At 38.1% G+C, this 24,140-nt stretch overlaps 1 protein-coding gene across 3 annotated transcripts in view; it reads left to right on the top strand.

Annotated features, from left to right (window-relative positions):
* Positions 1-20,287, top strand: part of PCDH9 (protocadherin 9) — a 759,181-nt gene extending 738,894 nt beyond the window's left edge. For all 3 annotated transcript variants that reach the window (XM_009906083.2, XM_054163033.1, XM_054163035.1), the window contains exon 4: positions 19,043-20,287. In XM_009906083.2, coding sequence (XP_009904385.2) covers positions 19,043-19,416 — 374 coding nt within the window. In that variant the 3' untranslated portion in view covers positions 19,417-20,287. The remainder of the gene's footprint in view (positions 1-19,042) is intronic.
* The last annotated feature ends 3,853 nt before the right edge of the window (positions 20,288-24,140 follow it).

The raw sequence follows: 24,140 nt of genomic DNA on the forward strand, positions 1-24,140 counted from the left end.
TGGAGAGAGACTGTTTACAAAGGCCTGTGGTGAAAGGACAGAAAACAATGACTTCAAACTACAGAAGAACAGATTTAAACTGGATGTTAGGAAGAAGTTCTGTACTGTGAGGGTAATGGAACACCAGAACATGTTGCCCAGGGAGATGGTTGGTATCCCATTCATGGAGATGTTCAAAGTGAGGCTTGACAGGTCTTTGGGCAACCTGACCTAGTTGAGGGTGTCCCTGCTTACTGCAGAAGAGGTTGAACTAGATGAATGGTGGAAGTCCCTTCCAACCCAGACTGTTCTATTATTCTATGATTCCACAAATCCATGAAATGACAGTTTTTATAGGTAAACTCCTGCATAAAATTTGCTTTACATGTGAACCACATTTCCCACATTTCTAATGTTTTTGTTCTTTGGTTTATTTTTTTAATTACTTGAAAAAAAAAAAAGCCAAGCTCCCTACAGTCATAAAGGGGAATGTCAAGAGCATATTACATGTGTATGTATTCATGATGTGTGCTCATAGTAACAATTCTTCCTTCACCATCTTTCTCTCAATCCATTATAATCCTCTTACAGATCAACAATATTCATTATTTTTTATTTCTTAAAAAAGTTTGCTCATCTGGAGATGCCATCCAGGATATTCCTCTAAATGTATTATTGGAGACCTACCATATGTTCACTTTGTGCACTGATTTCAGACAGTCTTTTCACTGTATGTTTAGAATCGGATGCAACTTAAAGTGGCCTACTTTCTAGCTTCTCTTGCATGAATAAATATGAATTATGTCTTGATTTCCAATTTAGAATTGCAAAGATTTTTTTTTTCCTCTTCAGTCTCCCAGGTAAGATTTAAAAGCCTGAAAGTAGAGCTCTTGCCAAGGAGTAGAATATGACTGTATGACTAACCAAAAGTATGTGGAAAATACTGTACACTGGCATTTAATTCCATCTTAATTTTCAGTACATTGAATGTAGTGACTAAAAGCAGCACAGATAAATTTTCAATCATGGTTTCATAAAATGTAAGTGTTTTGACTCAGGAACATTTGTTTAATGGGAGTTTTACTGTAAACTATATAAGCTCATTAAGAGACTTATGGATATCTCTTCTGAAAAAAACAATAATGTAAATGAACACAGTTTTTAAAGAAAATTAAGAAACTAGCATGGGTGTAACTCAGACATAATGAAAAAATCTGGTATTCTCTGTGTAATGTGCCTGCAGTTCTGACAACTCAACTGGCACTGAACTGAATTTTACCGAATTAACTAAATGAGATGCCATTATACCAGCAGAATTAGGAAATGGTTCTTTTGTCTCCGGATTAGTTTAATGGCATCTCTAACATCTGCATCCTGTGAAATTTATCAAGCATACTTTTTTTTGTGTAGAATGGAAGACAACAAAATAATTAAGCTTACTAGGCACCTATTTTAAGCACTTTCTTTTGTAATGCACTTCATTTTTTCAGACTCATATAGCTTAAATTAGGAGAATGAGTTCCCAGACTTCAAAAGGTCTCTTCAAGTCAGTTAAACTCCTTATTTACATAATAGCACTTACGCATAAGGCATCTGCCACAAATTTGAAACAAATTCAGTTTAACCTAAATTTGGTTTTGGTCTGAATTGCACTGAAGAAAAATAGGAAAACATGAGAGTGACAAGAAACATACATTAGTAATAGGGCTTCATTAAAAAAGTTGCATTACAATTTAAATTTAAATTTAATCTTTGTTTAGATAGCTGCAATCAACTTAATTACAGAATGATTTTCATATTTCTGTGCAAAAATAGTCTTAATTATACTTCTTAACACTGTGTTTTTAAACACTGTAGCATATGTCTGCATTTTTGTCTTGCTCTTGGATGAATTGCTGTCTGGGGTATAAAATTTGTAGGGTTTTTATATTGTCTTTATTTCCCCATTTGCTGTGTATTTCTTAAAGTAGGAAATCAATTTTTTCCTCTTTTTTATTGAAAAAAAAAAATGTTTCCATCATGCAGAATTTAATCCAGTGCTAAGATAATAGCAAATCAGGAGATAGAATTTGGAATAAAACTACACTGATTGTTCGTGGTGGCAACTTTATGTTGTAGGTTTCTAAAGGTCCCTAAATTAATAACTTGGAACTATTATTCCTGTTTGATCTGAGCAGAAGTAAAACTTGCAGTATTGCAGAAATACAATGAAATCTGGAACCAAATTTCTGGAGGTCTGGAAAGGCTATGGGACAGTGAAGTAAATTGTATGCTTATGGTAAAATAACCTCTTCCATAAATGCTAGTTTTAATGAAGAATGCCACTATTTAAGGTTAAATGAGAAGATAACTCTTGCTGTGGTCCGTGTTTGGGTTTCCTATTTACACATTTCTGTGATGGATAATAAGAACAATAAGGTTATGTTTTGGAGATTCTATAGTTGTGTCTAGTCTTTTCTTATCCAGTTGTTTTGTGCATTCAGCCGACTGCTGTTTCTAAACCTTGCTTGAAAGACCAAAATTTTCTGTAACTTTAAAATGTGGTAACCTTTAAAAAAAAAGTTAAATTTTATTAGAATGTGATATCTCCAATAAAAACTATTCTTGCAATTGGATAAATAAACCCTTATCTTAAGCTGTCAAGTAAATATTGAGCTAATGGATGAGTATTATTATTGATGATATTTCAAGATTACAGGGAAACTGGCAACACACAAGAGCTGGAGATACTTGGGGAGAATTACTGAATGACTCATCAAAGAAAATCCATAGAAACCAACACAGCTACTTAAATTTAATAGATGGTTTGAGTTTCATTAACCCTCTGTATGGACTGAGAATATTCTAGAGATACATACAGTAAATAAAACCATATGTGTATCTGAATATAATACTTGCTCTTAACTTTAAACTCAGATAGATTTGTGGTGCAGGAAATAGGTATAAAATATACTTTTCTTCATCTGGCCTATACATTTAATAATTTTGACTTTTTTGTAGTTTTAGTATTTTCCAGGCTTTTTACTTTGTCTTCTGTCCTGCTTTCAATACTTCAGGAAACCTCAGCAATCACAGTCTTCTGTCTCTTATAAATAGCAACATTTCATAGAATCATAGAACTGTCAGGGTTTGAAGGGACCTCAAGTATTACCTAGTTCCAACCCCTCTGCCATGGACAGGGACAGCTCACACTAGATCAGGTACTGTCCCTATTTCAGGGTCTTGCACCTGTTTCAAAGTATGCAGAAATAAAAATTGTTTATTAATTTTTTGAAAGATAACTTGACTGTAGCAGACTCTCTCCAGTAAGTCTCTTTCAGGCTTCACAGAATCTTTCCTTCCTGAGTATGCTTCAGAAAATGTTTTGAGCTAGATGTAATTGCCATCCACCAATTGCCTTTTTGTCAATGGACAGAAACTCACACCTCCAGAAAATGAATCAGATCTTCAGAGAGCTGAATCACTTTGTGCAAATGCTTCTCTCTGCACTGATTACAGAAGGTTAGGGTGACTGCACACCCAACTTGAGTACAGCAATTAAGTTGCTCATTTTGCGATTACGTGCACTTCAATGTGCATCACTCCACCTGTTCCATTCTTTGTCGAATGAAGATAATGGACATAGATGAATAGATAGAATATATACCTAAAATATATACAGAAGCACAATTATGGAAAATATATCTGGTGTATAGTCAAGTAAAACATATATATATATATGTATGTTATAAAACAAATATTTATGTTTGTACTGGTAGTATAGTTCATCATATCTGTGTATATTGACAATGAATTATGCTATAATTCAGTTATGGATTAGTAAAGCCAAAATTTTCACCTCAATAAAATTACAAAGTATTATGCCTGCCCTCAAGGCATGGTTCATATTTATCAAAAGTCAGAAGATCAAGCTATTACTGTAAGTTATATAGCAATTGAGAAAAACAACTCCTTAATTATTAAACTTATTTTAAAACTTGTAAAAATCAAATTAAATTCAAGTTGGTGGGTTTTTTTCTGCTGTTGAATTAATGGTCAGACGCACGGCAGCTGTATTAAAAAGTTCACAAAACTGTGCAGTGTTGAAAGAAATATTGTTCATCTCAGTTTCACAGCATTCTCCACATTTTTCTCATTGTGAAATTTATTCATATTGAATCCTACCTTTTCTCATACACAGTTTGTAGAAATTGCTCACTAAAATTTGATCTTATGATCAACAAGTTGACAGAATCTTGCTCACTAAAATTTGATCTTATGATCAACAAGTTGACAGAATCTTCCAGATTGAGACTTTAGTTGTTTTTGACTGACAGCAGGTTCATGTTTGGGGCATATTAATAGATCAGAAAATGTGACCATGTCAGAAATGGTGCTGTCTCAGCAGGCTGCCTGTAAATCAATTCGACAAAGTATTTTGATGAAGTATCATAAATATTTACATGTGAGAGAAAAAAGATACTAAATTATTGTGACCATAGGATCCTTCGTGAATATTTTATTGTCATCATCCATCATCACCTTTTGGAAACAGAGCTACATAATGAAATGAAGAGCTACATAATGAAAAACAATGATTAATGCTGAAAATTAATATTATTCCAAATTTTAAACACGGATTGTGCTTTGGCCTCATTAAGTGATCCAATCAAATTTAGAAGGTTCTTTTGAATCCTCCGTGGTGTTTTGATTTGTTAGATTGTCCTGCTAAAATTAAATGTATGTCAGGGAAAAAAAATGCCAGTTTTGAGGAAATAATCTTAGATGAGATAGCATTCCTCACTGGAGTAGCTTCAGCAGACAAGATGGATGAATTCCAGGCCATCCTGAAGATGGGTGCATATTTATAAAGATATGCTGTCTGCTCTTTGTGCACCATAAAGTCTATCTAAAAACACAATATCCTCTCAGGGAGAGAATCTGTGATTCTGGCTGCCCATGTATTTGGACTATCTCCATTTGCAAATGTTGACTTTTCATCTGTGACCAAAGAATGAAATCTGTATGCGACATGTAAAACACTTAATCTTTATTTATTTGTTAACAAAAGAGGGTTTGCTAAATCCTGTTTACACTTCTCTTCTCCCTCTCTCCCTGGAAGGTGACTGTCTGCATCCACAATATGATGCTTCAACTGAGAATACAAATTACAGTCATTTGTGGGGAGTTGTTTGGGTGTTTTGTTTTGTTGTGTTTTGTTTTTTGTTTTGTTTTGTTTTTAATGACAGACTGCATTAAAGCATTCAGCTGAACTGTTTTCAAGGATGTGTTTACATGCGGGGGCTGAGAGATGTAAATGTGGCCTGCCTGTGGACTGAACTTTCCATTTTCAAACAGGCTGGTTTGGAAGACTTAAAAGGATTATTAAGAACTCTAACTATCAAACTCTGCTGAAGATCCTTATATACGTTCTCTAAATGCATTTTTCATGGCATCATTCTAACTTACTCTTCTGACACTTGCTCTGCATCTAGCTGGACAGTAAAGTAACCAGTTTATTCCTATCTACAGAAACAGGCCACAAAAATTATTTCCAAGGAATGTATAGGTAAGCAGGTCTTGGAAACCAAAGGCTATAGTGTCAAAAAAAACAAAAACAAACAATTTTTTTGGAAGGTGTCAGCTCTTGGAAAGTGTCTTGCCTTGGAACGTGTACAAGTAGAAATGCACAGAAATTTATACAAATATGTAAAAATAATTTGAAATAGCAAAATTTAGGCCAGATAAAAATAACATAATGACATCAATGTCATTACTGATGGGGCTCTAACTTCAAAATTGTAATGGTATTTAATTTCCAGGAGGGATAACAGAAAAAAAAAAAAAAAAAAGTAAATATAACAGCCTAAATATTAGAATAGAATAGCATAGCATAGCATAGCATAGCATAGCATAGCATAGCATAGAATAAACCAGGTTGGAAGAGACCTTGAAGATCATTGCATCCAACCCATCATCCAACACCACCTAATCAATTAAACCATGCAACTAAGCACCCTATCAAGTCTCCTTTCCCCTTCAAATGTATCTTAAAGCCCTGTCAATGAGACCTGCCAACTCCCTTCCTAGAAACCTTTTCTGTGGGATAGGCTGTTCTCATGTGTTAGGATTTTGCTCCCTCTCTGGGACAGATGTACTCTATCTGTTGCTAGTAGACCTGGTGACATAGGAAGTTCCCCAAGATCAAAAAGCCCAAAATTCAGTTGGAGGCACCAGCCTCTGAGCCACTTGTTAATTACACCTGCTTTCCTGTTCCTTTCAGTATTCCTTCCTGCAGCTAAGGGTATTGAAAATATTACCTGTGCCCATGATCCTTCAACCAGTTTTCCCAGAGCCTTGAAGTCCTTTTTGATTGCCTTTGGACCTCTGGTTTCAAAATCATTGCTTCCTACCTGCATAACTAACAATGGACAGTAATCAGAGGACTGTACCACAATAGGCAGCCTTCTGATAACATCTTTGCCCCGGGCCCCAGGGAGGCAGCAGAGTTCCCTGCAGGAAGGATCTGGCAACACATGGGGCCCTCTGTTCCCCTCTTTTTTATTATGGGAACAAGTCCTGATGCAGGGGGTGGGCTGTTTTGCTTTAGGCAACACCTCAGATGGTGTGTCTTCTGTCTTCTCATTCACCTTACTTCCAACTTCCAGTGCCCAGTATTTGATTTGCATGTGCAGCGGGAAAGGTGAGGGTACCCATTTCCTGCAGGATCTTGGGCCACCTCCCTCTGCTAGAAGAGTCTGCAGAGCCTGGTTCCTCAAATCCAACTCCCTTTCACATTCCCTTACAGTCCTAAGTCTAGCAATTTCTTCCTTCAGTTCAGCCACTACATTAAGCAGATAATCGAGCTGCTCACACCTAATGCAGGTCTTATCACCATTGCCCTCCATTTCAGGTGCCAGGCTTCAGCACTCTCTCAGTCTGGATCAACTCAGATCTTTTGAAACCAGCTTTGCGGCAAGTTACCACCATCCCTATCCCTGGCCATGTGACCTAACTGGAGAACACTTCAGGAAAGAGCCCACATGACTCAGCACCTTCCTCCCTCTGGTGAAAACACCTGCCGCTGCAGCAAGTCTCCACCCATGCTGCACCAGCCTTTCAGGAGAGCAGAGCTGGCTCAGGGGGATGGGGGAGACATGCCATTCCACAGGGGTTGGTGCCTGGGGTCCTCCCTTGGTGCACTGCAGTTGCAACAGGGCTGTCCAACAAGGCTGATGTAGTTGTAGGAGTCTGTTATAGAACACCCAATCAGGACAGAGAGGAAGATGAAACATTCTATAAGCAGCTGGGAAAAGTCTCGCAGTCACTTTCCCTTGTTCTTATGGGGACTTCAACTTCCCTTATGTCTGCTGGAAGCACAGCACAGTGCAGAGGGAACAGTCAAGGAGGTTCCTGTAGTGTGTTGAACATAACTTCCTTACACAGCTGGTGAGTGAATCTCCTAGGGAAGGTGCCCTGTTGGATCTGCTCATTGTGAACAGAGAACTTGTGGGTAACATGGTGATTGGAGGCAGTCTAGGGGATAGCCATCATTAAGTGATTGAGTTCTCTATTCTTAGAGAAGGAAGGAGGTCAGTAGAACTGCCATCTTGGACTTCCAAAGGACAGACTATGATTTGCTTAGGAGACTGCTTGACAGAGTCCCTTGGAAGGCAGTTCTGAAGGGCAAAGACATCTAGAAAAGCCTGGCATTCTTCAAGAGGGAAATCTCAAAGGTTCAGGAGCAGATTGTTCCCATGAGCTGTAAGATGAACCTGCAGCAAAGAAGACTGGCCTGGATGAACAGGGAGCTCTGACAGTAACTCAGGGTAAAAAGGAAAATTTATTGCCTTTGGAAGAAGGGTCAGGTCACACACAATGAACACAAAGATATTGTGAGGCTATTCAGGGAGAAAATTAGAAAGTCCAAAGCCCAGATAGAAATTAATCTGGCTTGTGCTGTAAAACACAGTAAGAAATCTTTCTATAAGTAAATTAGCAGCAAAATAAGGGCTAGGGAGAACCTCGATTGTTTATTAGATGCAGGAGGGAACATGGTGACTAAGGCTGTGTAAAAGGCTTAGGTCTTTAATGCCTCAGCCTTTAGTAATAGGACCCATTGTACTCTGGGAACCACAGAATCATTGAATCAAAAAATGCACTGGGTTGGAAAGGTTCTTTAGTGGTCATCTCGTCCAAACCCCCTGCAGCCCCTGAGCTAGACAGACTGGGAGCAGAATGATTTCCATGAAATCTGGGATGGGATCGTTGGCAACATGCTGCACTACATAGATGTACACAAGTCCACATAAACAGATGGAATCCATCCAGGAGTTCTAAGAGAGCTGGTAGAAGTGCTCACCAATCCACCTTCCATCATTTTTCAGCAGTTATGGTGGACCAGGGAGTTCCCAGCAGACTGGAAGTTAGCCAGTGTGACACCCATCTACAAGAAGGGCAGGGAAAGAGATCTGGGAAACTACAAGCCTGTCAATTTAACTTTGGTTTCAGGGAATCTGTTGGAGCATATCATCCTGTGTACCATCACACAGCACACACAGGACAAACAGATGATCAGGCCCAGTCATCATAGGTTTATGAAAGGCAGGTCCTTGACAACATGATCACTTGCTTAGTGGATGAGGGAAAGTCTGGGTATAGTATTTCCTTTATTTATAAGTGATATGGCAATATTAATAAAAATATTAATAACCATTTATTAATATGAAAAATGCCAAAATTTATCAAAAGGTTTGATGCATGGTTAGAATATATTTGCATTGGGATGTACAGTATATAGGCAACTATAAAAATCTAACTATTTTATGCAAACCAGGAGGAGTATAACAGAGAGAGAATACCCCAGATGTGAAATGGCACTTGACCACATTGTCGGGGGGAGACTCGACAAGAACTGTTAAGCCAAGAGGCAATGAATTAATTATTCACAGCTGGTTGTACCCAAGTAGGGGGTGCTGCTTCTATGTATTAGAGACTTTGGGGTGCTCATGAGCCAGGCATGGCAGGTTGCTGGCAGGGATGCCACATGGTCGTTGATAGCTGGTCTGGCTTCAGTGGATGACAGGCTGTTAATGATGCTATCGTGACAGGTGCTTCCTTCATCCTTGGGAAACTGAGGCACAGCAAAATCCTGGTTGCAAGGGGAAGCAGGCTTGGCTCTGACTCCTAAACTAGTGTCTTCTTTTGTAGCGTGTGGTGTGTAGGCTTGTGGCTTTATCCCAGGTGCTGGGCTGGGCACTCAAGGCAATGCAACTCGAGGCAATTTCAAGCCAGACAGGTCCAAACAGGTTCAAGAAAGGCAAGGCTTCAGAAAAGCTTGAGCAAGAGTTGAGCGAGGCAAAGGCAACTAGAAATCAGCCTACATATAAATCTTGCTCAAGCTTTGATTGGGCCAATAGGGCAACTGAAACCAGCACAGTTACCCAGTGAGAAGGGGTTCTGCCAGGCTGTGGCCAGAACACATGCCCTTACCATAGATACAGAGTTGTTTACCAGACACGCATGGTCCTGTCCCCTTTGTTCCTTTTCCTGCATTACCCTGACTTTCTGCAGAAAGGAGGGGGCAGCAGGGGACCATGTCTAGGCACCTTAGGGTCTGTCTGGATTTGTACTGGGGCCGTTTGGCCCTACCATGACACAGGCCCAGTCATCATAGGTTTATGAAAGGCAGGTCACAGTATCACAGTATAACTAAGGTTGGAAGAGACCCCAAGGATCATCAAGTCCAACATGTCTCCACAGACCTCACGACTAGACCATGGCACCAAGTGCCACGTCCAATCTCCTCTTGAACACCTAAGGTCACTCTTGAGAACATGATCACTTGCTTAGTGGATGAAGGAAAGACTGCCAATATTGTCTATTCAGACTTTATTAAAGCCTTTGACATCATTTCACACAGCATTCTCCTGGAGAAACTGGCTGCATATGGCTTGGATGGGTGAATGTTTCACTGGCTTAAAAGCTGGCTGGCTGACCAGGCACAAAGAGTGGTGGTGAGTGGAGTTAAATCCAATTGGTGGCTAGCCACAAGTGGTGTTCCCCAGGGCTCAGTACTGGGGCCAGTTCTGTTTAACATCTTTATCATGATCTGGATAAGGGGATTTATTGCACCCTTGGTAAATTTTGCAGATGACACTCAATTGGGTGGAATTTTTTATCTGCTTGATGGTAGATAGGCCTTACAAAGGTATCTAGACAGACTGTATCAGTGGGCGAAGACTAGTTGTATCAGTTTCTGTTATGATTGTGCGGAGGTTATTAATATTCAATAGGAGGAATGATTATGTTAATAAAAACTATTTACTGGTTTGAAATATTCGGTTGTGGAACAGATACCTCATCAGCAGGAACATGTAACAATTTAAACAACATGAGCAAAAATCCAGAAACAACATACAGCAATTTAAACTGTAAAGAAAAAAGAGAACATTGGCGATATGTCAGAGATTGCCCACAAAAGGAGGGAACTCTAGAATTCTCTAGGGCAACAGACCTTTAACAGATGCTTATACAAATCAGATTTTGTAATTACTCACTGATCATGGTACCCCGTGGCACACATGGGGATTTAAAGAAAACCAAATGGCGTTGACCATGTGAAAGCTGCAGGAACACAGCTTCCCTTTCTGTTGGCTTCTGCAGCTTGTTGCTGTGGTACATATAGGGTTTATCTCCGAAGGCTTTGTAGCTGAAAGCTTTGTAGAAAAGAGGTTGCTGCTGAGGCTTGCTGAGGCTTGTTGGCTTGTAGCTTTGCCTGTGAGAAGAGAAGAGAAGAGAAGAGAAGAGAAGAGAAGAGAAGAGAAGAGAAGAGAAGAGAAGAGAAGAGAAGAGAAGAGAAGAGAAGAGAAGAGAAGAGAAGAGAAGAGAAGAGAAGAGAAGAGAAGAGAAGAGAAGAGAAGAGAAGAGAAGAGAAGAGAAGAGAAGAGAAGAGAAGAGAAGAGAAGAGAAGAGAGAAGAGAGAAGAGACCTTCAAGATCATCACGTCCAACCTATTATCCAACACCACCTAATCAACTAAACCATGCAACCAAGCACCCTATCAAGTCTCCTTCTAAATGCCTCCAATGGCAGTGACTCCACCACCTCAGTTTGGAGAGGTTCTTCGCAGCGGTGCTTGTTGCTTCTTCCAATAAAACAGAACTGTTCCAGGCACTCCCAGCTCTTCCTGGAGTTCATCCCCTGGCCTAGTAAGACATGTCTTCCTGCTCCTGAGCTTTACAATGCTTACAGTGAGGGGCCTTGCAGTCTGTCTGGGTAAACTGAAGCACAGCTGAGATTCCAAGCAAGGCTTGTGACTTCTCCCAGCGTTTGGACAATTGCAAGGCAAGGAACTGGCTCTTTGGTCTGGTATTTATAGATTTCCTGAGACAATCATAGCCAGTGACAACAAACATTAAGAGATAAAATCCTGACACTGTAACCTATAGAATGAGTTTTCTCCAAATGTGGCCAAAGGCACACACACCTGGCCCACTTGGACCCCAGGGCATGTTCCTGAAAAACCAGACCTGCTGGCTCCTGCTCCATTGTCTGATTCAGGGCATTTTTTGGGCTTTTTGTCCCTTCAGAACAGTTTCATTAAAGCCAAATGCCAAATTCTGTACTTTGGCCACAACAAGCACCAGCAGTGCTACAGGCTTGGAGAGGAGTGGCTGGAAAGCTGCTCAGCAGAGTGGGATGTGAACGTGGTGATCTATAGCCAGCTGAACATAAGCCAGCTGCGTGCTTCGGTGACCAAGAGGGCCAATGGCATCCTGGCCTGTATCAGGAATAGTGTGGCCAGTATGACCAGGGAATTGATTTTACCTCTGTACTCTGCACTAGTGAGTCTGTATCTTGTGTACTGTGTACAATTTTGGGCCCCTCACTATGAGAAGGATATTGAAATACTACAGTGTGTCCAAAAAAGAGCAACAAAGATGGTGATGGGTCTGGAGAAAAAGTCTTATGAGGAGTGGCTTAGACAATTGGAGTTGCTTAATCTGGAGAAAAGGAGGCTGAGGGGAGACTTTATTGTGCTTTAAAACTATCTGAAAAGAGGTTGTGGAGAGGTGGGGGTTGGTCTGTTCAACCAAGTAACAAGTGGTATAACAAGAGGAGATGGCCTCAAGTTGTGTCAAGGGAAGTTTATATTGGCTGCCCAAGGAGGTGGTGGTGTTCCCATCCCTAGAGGTATTTAAGAGTCATGCAGATGTAATGCTTAGGGATGTGGTTTAGTTAAGGACTTGTCAGTGTTAGACTAACAATTGGACTTGATGATGTTTTCTAGCTGAGGTAATTTTGTAATTTCTTCCTTTCAGAAAATACTTTAATTGCTGCATTTCTTTATTTTGGGTACTACCTCCACATACCCTTACCCTCCTGCTTTCTGTCCTTTCTCTTATTTTCCTTATTATGGTTTCTGGCACCTTACCTCTGAAAAACAGGAACTAGCAGGTGTTTCTTCATCTACACTTGCGTACAGATGATGCAACTCCAGGAAGAGGGGAGAGAAGAAGAAGGTTACAAGGTGATAGTGATAAGTCTAACAAAACTGACAGCAGCAATGGCAGGAATACAGGGGCCTTGGAATGAGGTGATCTGGGGACAGAATGTGATTTTATCAGCACTGACTATGCCAGGTGGAATGACCATGGAACAAGACACTAAAAATATATTTTTAGTAGTCGCAGAATCTTGCTGTTAATTAATAATGCCAAGACATCACATCCATACAGTACAGCATGTATGTGGCTTTGTAGTCTTGTATTACTTTTTTAACAGACCAGAAATAAAGAACAGCCTTTCTCATTTATTTGGCTGATATTTAAAAGAAAAAAAAAAATGTTAAAAGACTCTTACTCATTATAAATGGTTTTCCAGTTTATATATTTAATATATACAGTAGTTGCAAAACCTCTAAGAAATGTAGTAATGACATTTCAGTTTCAATATATGTGGGGAAGGTGGTGAAAATATTTGGTCCCAGAAAAGGTCATTTAGTAAAGTAGCCCAAGAAAGCTGGAAAAAAGACTTCTGCATTTGAGGTTAAATAGAGCTGAAAATGTTGTTGCTGTTGTTTCCCTTTCTTTTTTCTTTTTAAGATGTAATATGAAAAGTTAAATACATATGATTGTCTGAAACACAGCTGTGGCCATGTTCAAATTCACTATATTTAATGTTAGTGCCCTCAGGCAAAGAATACCCATTCTCTCTCTCTTTTTTTTTTTTTTTTTTTTTTTAATATATATAAAAAAAAGTCTCCCTGAGTAGAGCTCGTGGCCTTGACTTTCAGAATTAAAGAATGAATTTTCTGGCTTTCAACAAGAGAGCCTTAACGAAGCAGGTTGAAAAACATCTGGCTAACACACCAGAAGCTAGTTCCTAATTGCAGCAGTAAGTTAATCAATGAAATAGTAGTTTAGCTTCTGGGTATAATAAAAAGAGATAAAAGACCACACAGAAATTCTAGTATTAGGGTATGGCCGGCTCTTGAGTGGCATACATTATTTTCCTCCTTAAACCTCTCTGCTTTTGAGTAGGCAAGTCATGCATCTGCTTGACAGCTATTAACGGAATAAAATAACAAAGAAAAAAACGTGGGGTTTTTTTTTGGCAAGATCTGATATAAATATTTACAAAGACAATTTAAGGGAGGGTTTGTTATTCACTTTTGTGTTTGCTTTCAAAACATTTAACTCCAGAGACAGATGGCTTGTAGAGTTTTATCAGCACTTGTGTCATTATATATTCAAGCAGCCAAGACTGATAACCAGCCTCATGTATTACGGATTGTTCAGAGAACAAATACTTTGGGAAAAAAAAAATTCCCTCACATATCAATAAAGTACTTCACTGTGGAAAAACCTGATAGAGAAATTTCAGTGACATTTTTATGAAGAGGAAGGAAACAAATTAACGTAATTATAAAATTAAAGCAGCACAAACAGGTTTCTTAAGTGGTATGATTTCATGTGGTAATGAAACAGTGTTAGAAAATTGGGTGAAAGGTATTGTTCAGCATTAGTGGAGGAGAAAGATAATTACCATTAAGGCAACACTGTGCTTTCTCAGTACAAAGCAGCCGACTCTTCAGTGTAAGCTACACCCAGGTCTCTCTCCCATCATACTGCTCATGATCATTTCACTTTATGCCGCTGAATAGCAGCCTGAATAATAGTCTTAGAAAAGAATAAACTGTCTATGCTTTAGAACATAATTACACAATACAGAAGCTTAAAAAAACCAACTGTTTTTCTGAAAGACTGTCATTTTATTTATTTTTTTAAATAAATTAAGATCTCTTTTTTATAAATTAAAATCTCTCTATTAAGCTCTATGAGGAGAGGCTGAGGGAGCTGGGGTTGCTTAGCCTGGAGAAGAGGAGGCTCAGGGGAGACCTTCCTGCTGTCTACAACTACCTGAAGGGAGGTTGTAGCCAGGTCTCTTCTCCCAGGCAACCAGCAGCAGAACAAGAGGACGCAGTCTCAAGCTGTGCCAGGGGAGGTTTAGGCTGGAGGTTAGGAAGAAGTTCTTCATAGAAAGAATGATTGGCCATTGAAATGGGCTGTCCAGGGAGGTGGTGGAGTCACCATCACTGCAAGTGTTTAAGAAGAGACTGGATGGAGCACTTGGTGCCATGGTTGAGTTGATTAGATAGTGTTGGATGATGGGTTGGACTCGATGATCTCAAAGGTCTTTTCCAACCTGGTTAATTGTATTCTATTCTATTCTATTCTATTCTATTCTATTCTATTCTATTCTATTCTATTTTTTCTAAGTCTGTTTCTCAGCTTTTTCTTTTATCTCACAGTGAGACATTTATAAAGCCTCCCTAAATCAGAGTAAACATTATTATTTTATTATATATACATAATATTTTATATAAAACATGTTTTTATATATTATATAATCATTATTAGCAATAATATTTACAAAAACATTATGCTGTATCTAAGGCTGTTAACTGAAGATCAGGCGTGACAGGTACCACACATATTAAGAATAAAACTGTCATTTTCATGAATCAGTAAGTATGATAATTCCCTGTGGTAGTTCAACAGTAAAGTATATCATTTTAACAATCTATATTTATAAAAAAATATATATAAAAAAATTGTGGATTTATTTTTCTCTTGTGACAGCCTAAACTAAAATTGAGTAAAATAATGACTGTTAGTTATATATTAGCTGAAGTCCTACAAAGCATTTTGTAAATTCAAACCTTGCTATATTTTACTAAGGTGAGTAAATATTCCCTGTAATTTACAGATTGGAAAGAATGAGTGAGTTGAAGTACTGGAAAATTGCCTACTCACTTGAGTAGGCAGTCTGAACCTGTTCTCAGTTTTGAACTTCTGTTTTAATCATAGAGTTTTACATACAGATGCGCGTAGAAAAGTGTGCTGACTAACACTATACCTCACAGCTATTTGAATAGTTATGCAGCTAAAAGAGTTCTAGAGGTGTTCCTCAGTTATTCACAGTCCTCTCTGTCTGCTTAATCCTGGTGAGACCACACCTGGAATGCTGTGTCCAGTTTTGAGTTCTCCAATTCAAGAGAGACAGGGATCTGCTGGAGAGAATCTAACAGAAAGCTCCAAGGATGATTGCGGGACTTAAGCATCTCTCCTATAAATAAAGGCAGAGAGCTGGGGCTCATTAGCCTTGAGAAGAGAAGGCTGACAGGGGATTTTATTAACAGCTATAAATATCTGATGGGTGTATGTCAAGATGAAGGTGCCAGCCTCCTTTTGGTTCTCTCCAGTGATAGGGCAAGGAACACGAGTACAATCTAGAAGATGGGAGTTTCCACCTCAAAACAAGGAGATACTTCTTCATAGTGAGGGCAATGGAGTACCAGAACAGGCTCCCCAGAAAGGTTGTGGAGTCTCCTTCTCTGAAGACTTTCAAAGCCTGCCTGCATGCGTTCCTGTGTGGCCTGCCCTAGGTGATCCTGCTTCGGCAGGGAGTTGGACTGGGTGATCTCTAAAGGTCCCTTCCAACCCCTAACATTCTGTGATTCTTTGATTCAGTTATTAAAAGGAGAGGATTTCACTCTGTTTACAACTGTCTCTTGATGTGACCTCCATCCATAAAAGAATTTTAACTGGCCCACTACCATGGCCTTGCCTTTGATTGAATTTCTGCATAGCAAAGGTTGACTGGAAGAGGACTTGTACAGAATGTTTAATAAATTTTTGACGTCTAAGTGAGCTAGTAGTACTTCATTAAACTGAAGAAAACGCAAGGAGTTAATTCTGAACAGGAAATCAACTTGGCATTGTTACCCCATTCCTGTCTGCTGCTCAGAGTAATAGATAACTAAACATTTCAGTACTCTTCTTAAAGTTTATTAAGTCAAAGATGGCTAAAGAAAATAATACTTAAAATCCATTCTGAGTTTAAGAGCATTAACTGCCTGGAACTGTTACTAAAGAAAGCAGAAAAATTTGAAATAAATCTTTCAGAGTTTGACATGTAGCTTATAGGCCCACATACATATTTAGCCCTCAGTAAAACCAGCTTATTACTCATTTTAATTTTAAATGGAAATACATACCTTATCTCTTGAAATGTATTTAACTGAATAGGAAAAGTAATGTATCCACTTCAGAACTATAGTACTGAAGGCCCTCTTATTCCCTTGTAGGTTGGAAGCACTGTGCTTCTTAATACATGTTGTTCTGTAGCATAATATTTTCTTTCTGTTCAAGATGGGATTGGACATGGCACTTGGTGCCATGGTTTAGCCATGAGGCCTGTGGTGACAGGTTGGACTTGATGATCTTTGAGGTCTCTTCCAACCTTGGTGATTCTGTGATTCTGTGAAAGTTTTAATTTCTGCCAAACCTTTCCTTCTTGGTCAGCAAAATAGTATTGTATATTAAGAACAGGCAGTTTGAAGATGTTACGTCCCACTTACTCCCTCTGAAAATGGGGGAGGGGAGGAATTATGATTAAATTTCTGTTGTCAAAAAAACCCCACAAAGTTTAAACCATTGGAAATGTTAACAATATAACATGAATACTTTCTTTGCTTATTGCTGTTGGTTTGTGTTTGTTTCTTGGTTTGGTTTGGTTTGGTTTTCTCTAAGTACATGCTTCAAATTGATTATAACTTCACACTGGAAGATTCAAAGAGCTTTATAGGAAAAAGAATCTCTCCCTTTCAGGGAATTATCCCAATTCTCATCTTGGAATCAAGGTTCTTGAGTCTCATTGAAATCTATTAAGCTTCTGCTTTATGGTTGCTTCTATTTATTTTTCCTTAATGATTCTGGCTCAATGATTCTGGCTCAATTATATCACCTTGTATTGATCTAAATGGAAACATCAATTCTGTAAATATTTCACGTTCCAGTTGTCAACAGTAGGACATTTTCTTGTACAAGAAATGAAGAAATAAATTTTGTTGTGGTTTATTATGTCACTTCAACAGTTTGTTGTATATTCTCCAGATATTTAAGAAGAGGAGCTACACAGACATAAGAAGATTGACTAATTAGAATGTAACATTTAGAAACATGCCTGTCTGCATTTTCTATATGTGTGTGTAAAAAACAGTCAGTTGATAATCTGTGGAATTTATTACCATAAATTATTTGCCAGTTAAAAACAATTCCAAGACAAAACCAAAATCAAACAAACACCAAAAACCCCAACAACAAAAACAAACAAACAAAACCCAACCCACCACTGCAACAGGGAAAGGATAGCAATTTACATAAAATTATTTGGGATAATTTAGGTATTCAGAAAAAAAGATCTGTTAATAAGGGTAAGTTATTTCACATGCATAGAATACAAAAGAATGAAATATTATTTGGGATTTTAACACAGAAAACTTTGTTAGTGTGGCCTCACTTATTTTGAGTCTCAATTACATCACTATAAAGATACACTTTTTTTTTCAGATACATCACTGACATTTTTGTTCTGATTAGTACTGCTTTTTAAGATGATTCATAACTGCACTATTCAAGCCTACTTACTAATGTTCTTCCTCAAAAATCAGTCTATAATTTCCTTTCTGTCACTGGGCTATTTAATCAAGGAAATATGTCCCCTTAATATGCCTCCTTAACTCTACACCACTAGCCAGCTGTTTTACTTTGAAGTTGAGAAAAGACACCTCAAAATTCTTACTGAAAATTACAATATGGCCAGCAAAGTATCATGAGAAGTATCTAAGGAAAATGTACAAAGTGATTTTTCTCCCTTTTTCCTGGCTTGTCCTTCCTTATGTATCCAGTTTGATTAGGTGAGCGAGTGCAGCCATTTAGCAATGCAATAAGACTGAAAGGCATTGAGTGCTGCTGAAGACATGGGTGACCTATCTGCTTGATTGCAAGATGCCTGCAGCTGGCCAGCTGTGTCCTCAATAGTGTGTGAAAAATGATGTGGATATTTAATATGCAGAGTAGCTCACCAGACTCCATTTCTGTCTCCTGTAAACTAATATTCCTCACTTACAAAGAACTGTGAGAACAGTTCTTTATCAAGTGCAGGATTTACATAAGTCTTTGTTTATTTGTTTGTATATTTACCCTTTTGGTTTTTTTCATAAACTGCTACATTAGAATAATCTCACATACAGAGCAGTCCTTTGGGAAAACTTATTTTTGGATAGAATAGATATTTCTCTGCTGTGGTAGGCTGTTAGCTCACCAAAGCTCTATGGCAGTAAGGAGAGCTAAAAGCAGAAGAGATTACATCCAAAATGTAGCCTTTATAAACAGCATTAATTCTCACTCATATTCAAAATCTGAGATAGTATGTTTATTCCTCTGACATTTTCACCCACCTAGCATGATTTTTCTTAGTGTAACTGAAAAAGAGAGTTGATTTGTTCATAGTGGGATCTAAGACTGATAACTTGAAGCTAACTGAACTACATTTCCACTGTCTAGAATTTGCCAGCAAAATATTTTGTTGCAGAATCATTGTTAATTGTCTCATGAGATACATGTGTGAATTTAATGCCAAATATCACAATCTAATATGGTGTCTTTTTCTCTCTCTCTCTCTTTTTTTTTTTTTCTTCCTTCTTTCTTTCTTTCTATTTGTTTTTCTTCTCTAGATGGACCTCTTGGGCCTCGAGGACTAGCTGAAGCTACAGAGATGTGTACTCAAGAATGCCTGGTTTTGGGTCACTCAGACAACTGTTGGATGCCTCCCAGCCTGGGCCCTTACCAACAGCCAAAGTCTCCTCTCTCCACCTTTGCACCTCAGAAAGAGTGGGTTAAGAAGGACAAACTAGTTAATGGACACACATTGACCAGGACCTGGAAAGAAGATAGCAACAGAAACCAGTTCAGTGACCGAAAGCAGTATGGTTCCAGTGAAGGCCATTTCAACTCTGGCAGCCACATGACTGACATTCCTCTGGCCAACTTGAAGTCTTATAAACAGGCCTCAGGAGCTGTTGAGAGTCCAAAGGAGCACCAGTTATAAGAAATGGTTACTCTGGACCAATGACTTTAGCCTACTTAGACTTGCTAACGCTGTGTGTGTGTGTCAGAGCTTTATGTATTGGGTAGACCTCTAGAACTATGCTTCACCTAGCAGAGATATGCACATCTTTATATTAGCACCGTGGAAGGTATGATGTCCTGCAACATGAAAGAGTGTTTCTACTAGTTGTGTGTTTTTGTTAAATAGACATAACTAAAATCTGCAGAGATCTCTCCAGTTTGCAAATATCCTTTTGTTTGTTTATTTCCTTTCTGACCCTGGACTGCTGCTATGAACAACAGAAGATGCATTTGGAGAGTGAGAAAGTGAGAAAGTTCAGTGGATTGCAATGATTGAAAAGCATATCCAGTTAGAGAAAAATGTGCTTTTGTTGTCATTGATATATGCTGGGACCATTATACTTGAGATCATATTGCAAACAAAACAACTGAAACTGTAAATGTTAAACCTATTGTGCTATTAACAATATTAGTGGACACTTATAAGTCAATCAGTGTTTTCAAATACTTGTAAATAGAAACAATTATTACTTACAATTTTTGTGTACTTATAGCGTTCACTTGAAAAGATACTGTAGCATATTTCTGTGTTTCACAGCTGCTTTTTACTTTCTTTCATTTGCTTCCTGTTGTTTTGCTTTTATTTTTAGTGATGGTGTTTATGTGTTAGTAGTCTGTCTGACACACAGTGTTCCAAGGAACCCAACCATTTGTGTTTAAAGTGAAAAAGGGAGTGATGGGGTGGGAGGGAAGGTTGGTTGTAGAAGGGAAAACAAAGAGATTTTTCTTTGTATGTAGTAGCAGATGATACCAGCATTCAGGTAGAATTTCTTCTTTCTTCTTTTTTTTTTTTTTTTCTTTTTAATACTAAAAAATTAAAGGACATGTGTGAGGGCTTACAAATTTATCAATTTTTATATATATATATAAAAGATTTAAAAAAAAATACAAACCACCAACCCAAACAACAAAAAACCCCCACAAAACACCAAAACCAACTGCCATTATGTTTTATAAAACATGGAAACTGCAAACTGAAAGGAGAATATTTCAATTTGTGGTAGTGGGTGAGAGGGAGAGCTGTTTGTTTGGAATTATTGACCAAATTAGCCGCAATATGTCATTTAATGAGTAGTAACTTATATTCTTCTCAGCTGGAATGTATGGAGGAAGTTCTACAGAAGGAAAATACAATAATCACTTTTTATTCCAGTTGGGCAGATGTGTGTCTATACCCAAGACAGTTTGTATTGCTGAAACAGCAACATTTGTGTTGATCTTCATCTGCATTAATGTTGTAGTAACACAAGTGTTTTTAGACCATAGCCACAGAATGTGTTGTGCCTTCATGATGTAACAGAGCATTCTCCTGGTAGGCTAGTTGGGGGAACTAAGGGGTTAAATCTCTAATTATTACTGTTTAACTGTCTGTTATCATAGTTGGTCAATGTCTGGCAGGTACCAGTATCATGTCACCTCAGTCAAACCAGCAGAATGACTCCTAATGTTAATAAGATCTAAGTTGCACGCAAAGCAAATCCAAATCCAAATATTTTTAGATGGTCTTTGTTAAGGCATGACAGAAAATTTACACAAAAAAATAGCATGGAAAAAAAAAAAAAAAGAAAACTAAACTAAACTAAGTCCTTACAGAAAAAAAGCAAAATTTACATATGCCACAGTGAAACATCACTAGCAAACTTAGCTAATCTGAAGGTGATTTTATTCTTACCAAACCCACAAACTATTTTTGTTGTTTTTTATTCTTTTGTATATAACAGTACACTTTTATTTTTTATTTTATTTTGTATTTTTTTCTCTTCACAGTACAAAAGGCATAAAAATGGATCAGGGGTGCATTGCTTATTGCAGTACTTATGTCAGTTTGTGAGGGGTGTTTGATGATTTTGACAGAATAAGTATCTATCTAACCACTTATCCTTGTTGCTGCTTTGCCAGTTCAACGCTATTTAGTTATTCAGCTCATGCAATAAATGTTCTGAATTCCTGATTGTGTTGTGTTAGTTCTTGGGCAGATGCCTGAGGGACATTATTCCTTTGAATTTGTCCCTCCCTCCCTCCCACTCTTTCTTCCTTCCTTCCTTCCTTCCTTCCTTCCTTCCTTCCTTCCTTCCTTCCTTCCTTCCTTCCTTCCTTCCTTCCTTCCTTCCTTCCTTCCTTCCTTCCTTCCTTCCTTCCTTCCTTCCTTCCTTCCTTCCTTCCTTCCTTCCTTCCTTCCTTCCTTCCTTCCTTCCTCCCTCCCTTCCTCCCTTCCTTCCTTCCTCCCTCCCTTCCTCCCTTCCTCCCTCCCTTCCTCCCTTCCTCCCTCCCTCCCTCCCTTCCTCCCTTCCTCCCTCCCTTCCTCCCTTCCTCCCTCCCTTCCTCCCTCCCTCCCTCCCTGTTTTTGGTTCATTTGTTTGTTTCATTATGAATTTCAGTTATTTTCCTAAGCATACCATGGTCCATTTCTTTCATATAGATCTGTCTAAGAATGGAATATACAGCAAATAAATCCTGAGGGCCAAATTCTGTCATTCCTATGATAAGTAGGAACTTTAGCAAAATTATTTACTTGAACTGAGTAAAGTGTTACTTATCCAGCACAAAGGTAACAGAATCTAGCCTAGATTTATTAGGCATACTTGAGCACATGTAATAATCATCCTTGCATAAGTCTTTGTAATATACAGTGGTAATGTACAGAAAAGTCATCACTTACCACACCTCAGTCTTTCTTTTGAGAATAAAGTTATATCAATTTACAGTAAATACTTTTTTTATTTGCAAAGGAAATTAATATATTCACTCTTGTTGCAGCACGGTAAAAATGAAAAGGAGATAAAAATAAAACCCAAACAACCTTGAAAATGATGTGTCAATAAAAGTAACCCTTTTTTGAACACCATGAATTTTAAACTTGAGGTGCCCTAACTTCTATCTTAAAACCCCCAATCTCATAATTATTTGAAAATCCAAATAAATTATAAGTGCCTTTTCAAACAGAATATATTTGAAAAAGAAATTAAAAAAAAAATAAAATTGATCATGAACAATAAATAAATTATACAACTATTTCTACAGAAAGACAACTATATTCTGTTGCGACCTTCAGTACTTTGTGCTGCCATCCACCTGTACAGGAGGAGAACAAACAAATATGATTTAAATTTCTACCAGATGAAAATTTGCTCATCTCATTTTCTCAGATTCTGTATAATTTTAGATTCTTAAGCCATTACCCAACTTTGAAAGATTTGTTAAAATATGGACTGGAGGGAAAGGGAAAGGGAAAGGGAAAGGGAAAGGGAAAGGGAAAGGGAAAGGGAAAGGGAAAGGGAAAGGGAAAGGGAAAGGGAAAGGGAAAGGGAAAGGGAAAGGGAAAGGGAAAGGGAAAGGGAAAGGGAAAGGGAAAGGGAAAGGGAAAGGGAAAGTCAAGGCAAGTCAGGGCAGGGCAAGGAAAGGCAAAATCATCACTGAGAACTGTACCTTAATACCACTTAAGTCAAAGGGATATTTTCCAGAGGTTTCCACAGAATCATAAATTGGCTTGAAATGTGTGTTCTGTAAGTGCTCATTCATTTACAACCATTGGGTTTCCTCAATCAGTAATATTAGTGCTCCCATCTGAAACTCACAAATAAATATTATAATAATAATAATAATAAAATCTGACCAAAATTCAGTGATATGTCAGATGGAGAGCTTTTTAAAGAAGACCATTTTAAACTCTGCACAGAATGAGAAGACAGCTGCTTATTGATGACTACTCAAGTTTATTAGCTGTGAGCCTAAACATTATTTCAGTTTATTGATAAACTGGTATGCTATGTATACCTCTCTGATGCCACTTCTAGTTTGTTTGCTTGTTTGTTTTTCAGCTAGGAAGATTGGGTGCCCTTTATTTATTTATTTCTTAGTGCACACATTTGAAGGACTGCTCAAAAAGTAAGCAGAGCTCAAAAGATAAACCAAAGGTTTCTTCAATAGTCCTTTATATATACTGTCATTGACCAAAGCCCTTTGTCCAAATAGAAAATGGAAAGCATGCATAGATACTGTGATTTCATCCTACTGAATCCTATTCTGGGCCAGTTCTTGCTAACAACAGAGTAGCCAGGACCTGTTTTCCAAGGACATATATTAAGGCAAAGAAATACATGGAACAGAATTACAGAGGATACAAAAAAATATACATACATTTGAACAAATATGCATTAAGAAAAATATATTTGCATTACTTGCTTAATATGATTACTAACTTTTAGTGAGTTATTAATAGGAATAATGATCAGAAAGAACCTTAAGGACTTGAGCATGGAGTGGACTAAATGCTAATGGAGAAAATCAAGAAGCTTTAGATACATAAATGGCAAAAGCAGAGTATGAATATCTCTGTGAGATAAAACAACAGAAGTTATAAAAACCTGATGTACCCAATATGAGAAAAGAACTAGGGAAGAGAGGATGACAACTTCAATCAGAAAGTTCATCTTGGGGTGTTTTGAACAAAGGGAGGCACTAGTAGTTTTAACAAAATAGAAGGATGCAGTAAGAATTATGTGGTCATTCTTGGGATGTAGTAAAGAGTGATGTCATGGGAACCATGGAACTCATGACAAGACAAAAGCATAAAGGTAGAGTCTGATAGTTTTAGGCAATAGTGTCTGATACCTCGCAGAAAGTTATAAAAGTATTCCTGCTGGC

Source organism: Dryobates pubescens, chromosome 7 (genome assembly GCF_014839835.1).
Source record: "Dryobates pubescens isolate bDryPub1 chromosome 7, bDryPub1.pri, whole genome shotgun sequence".
Lineage (NCBI taxonomy): Eukaryota > Metazoa > Chordata > Aves > Piciformes > Picidae > Dryobates > Dryobates pubescens.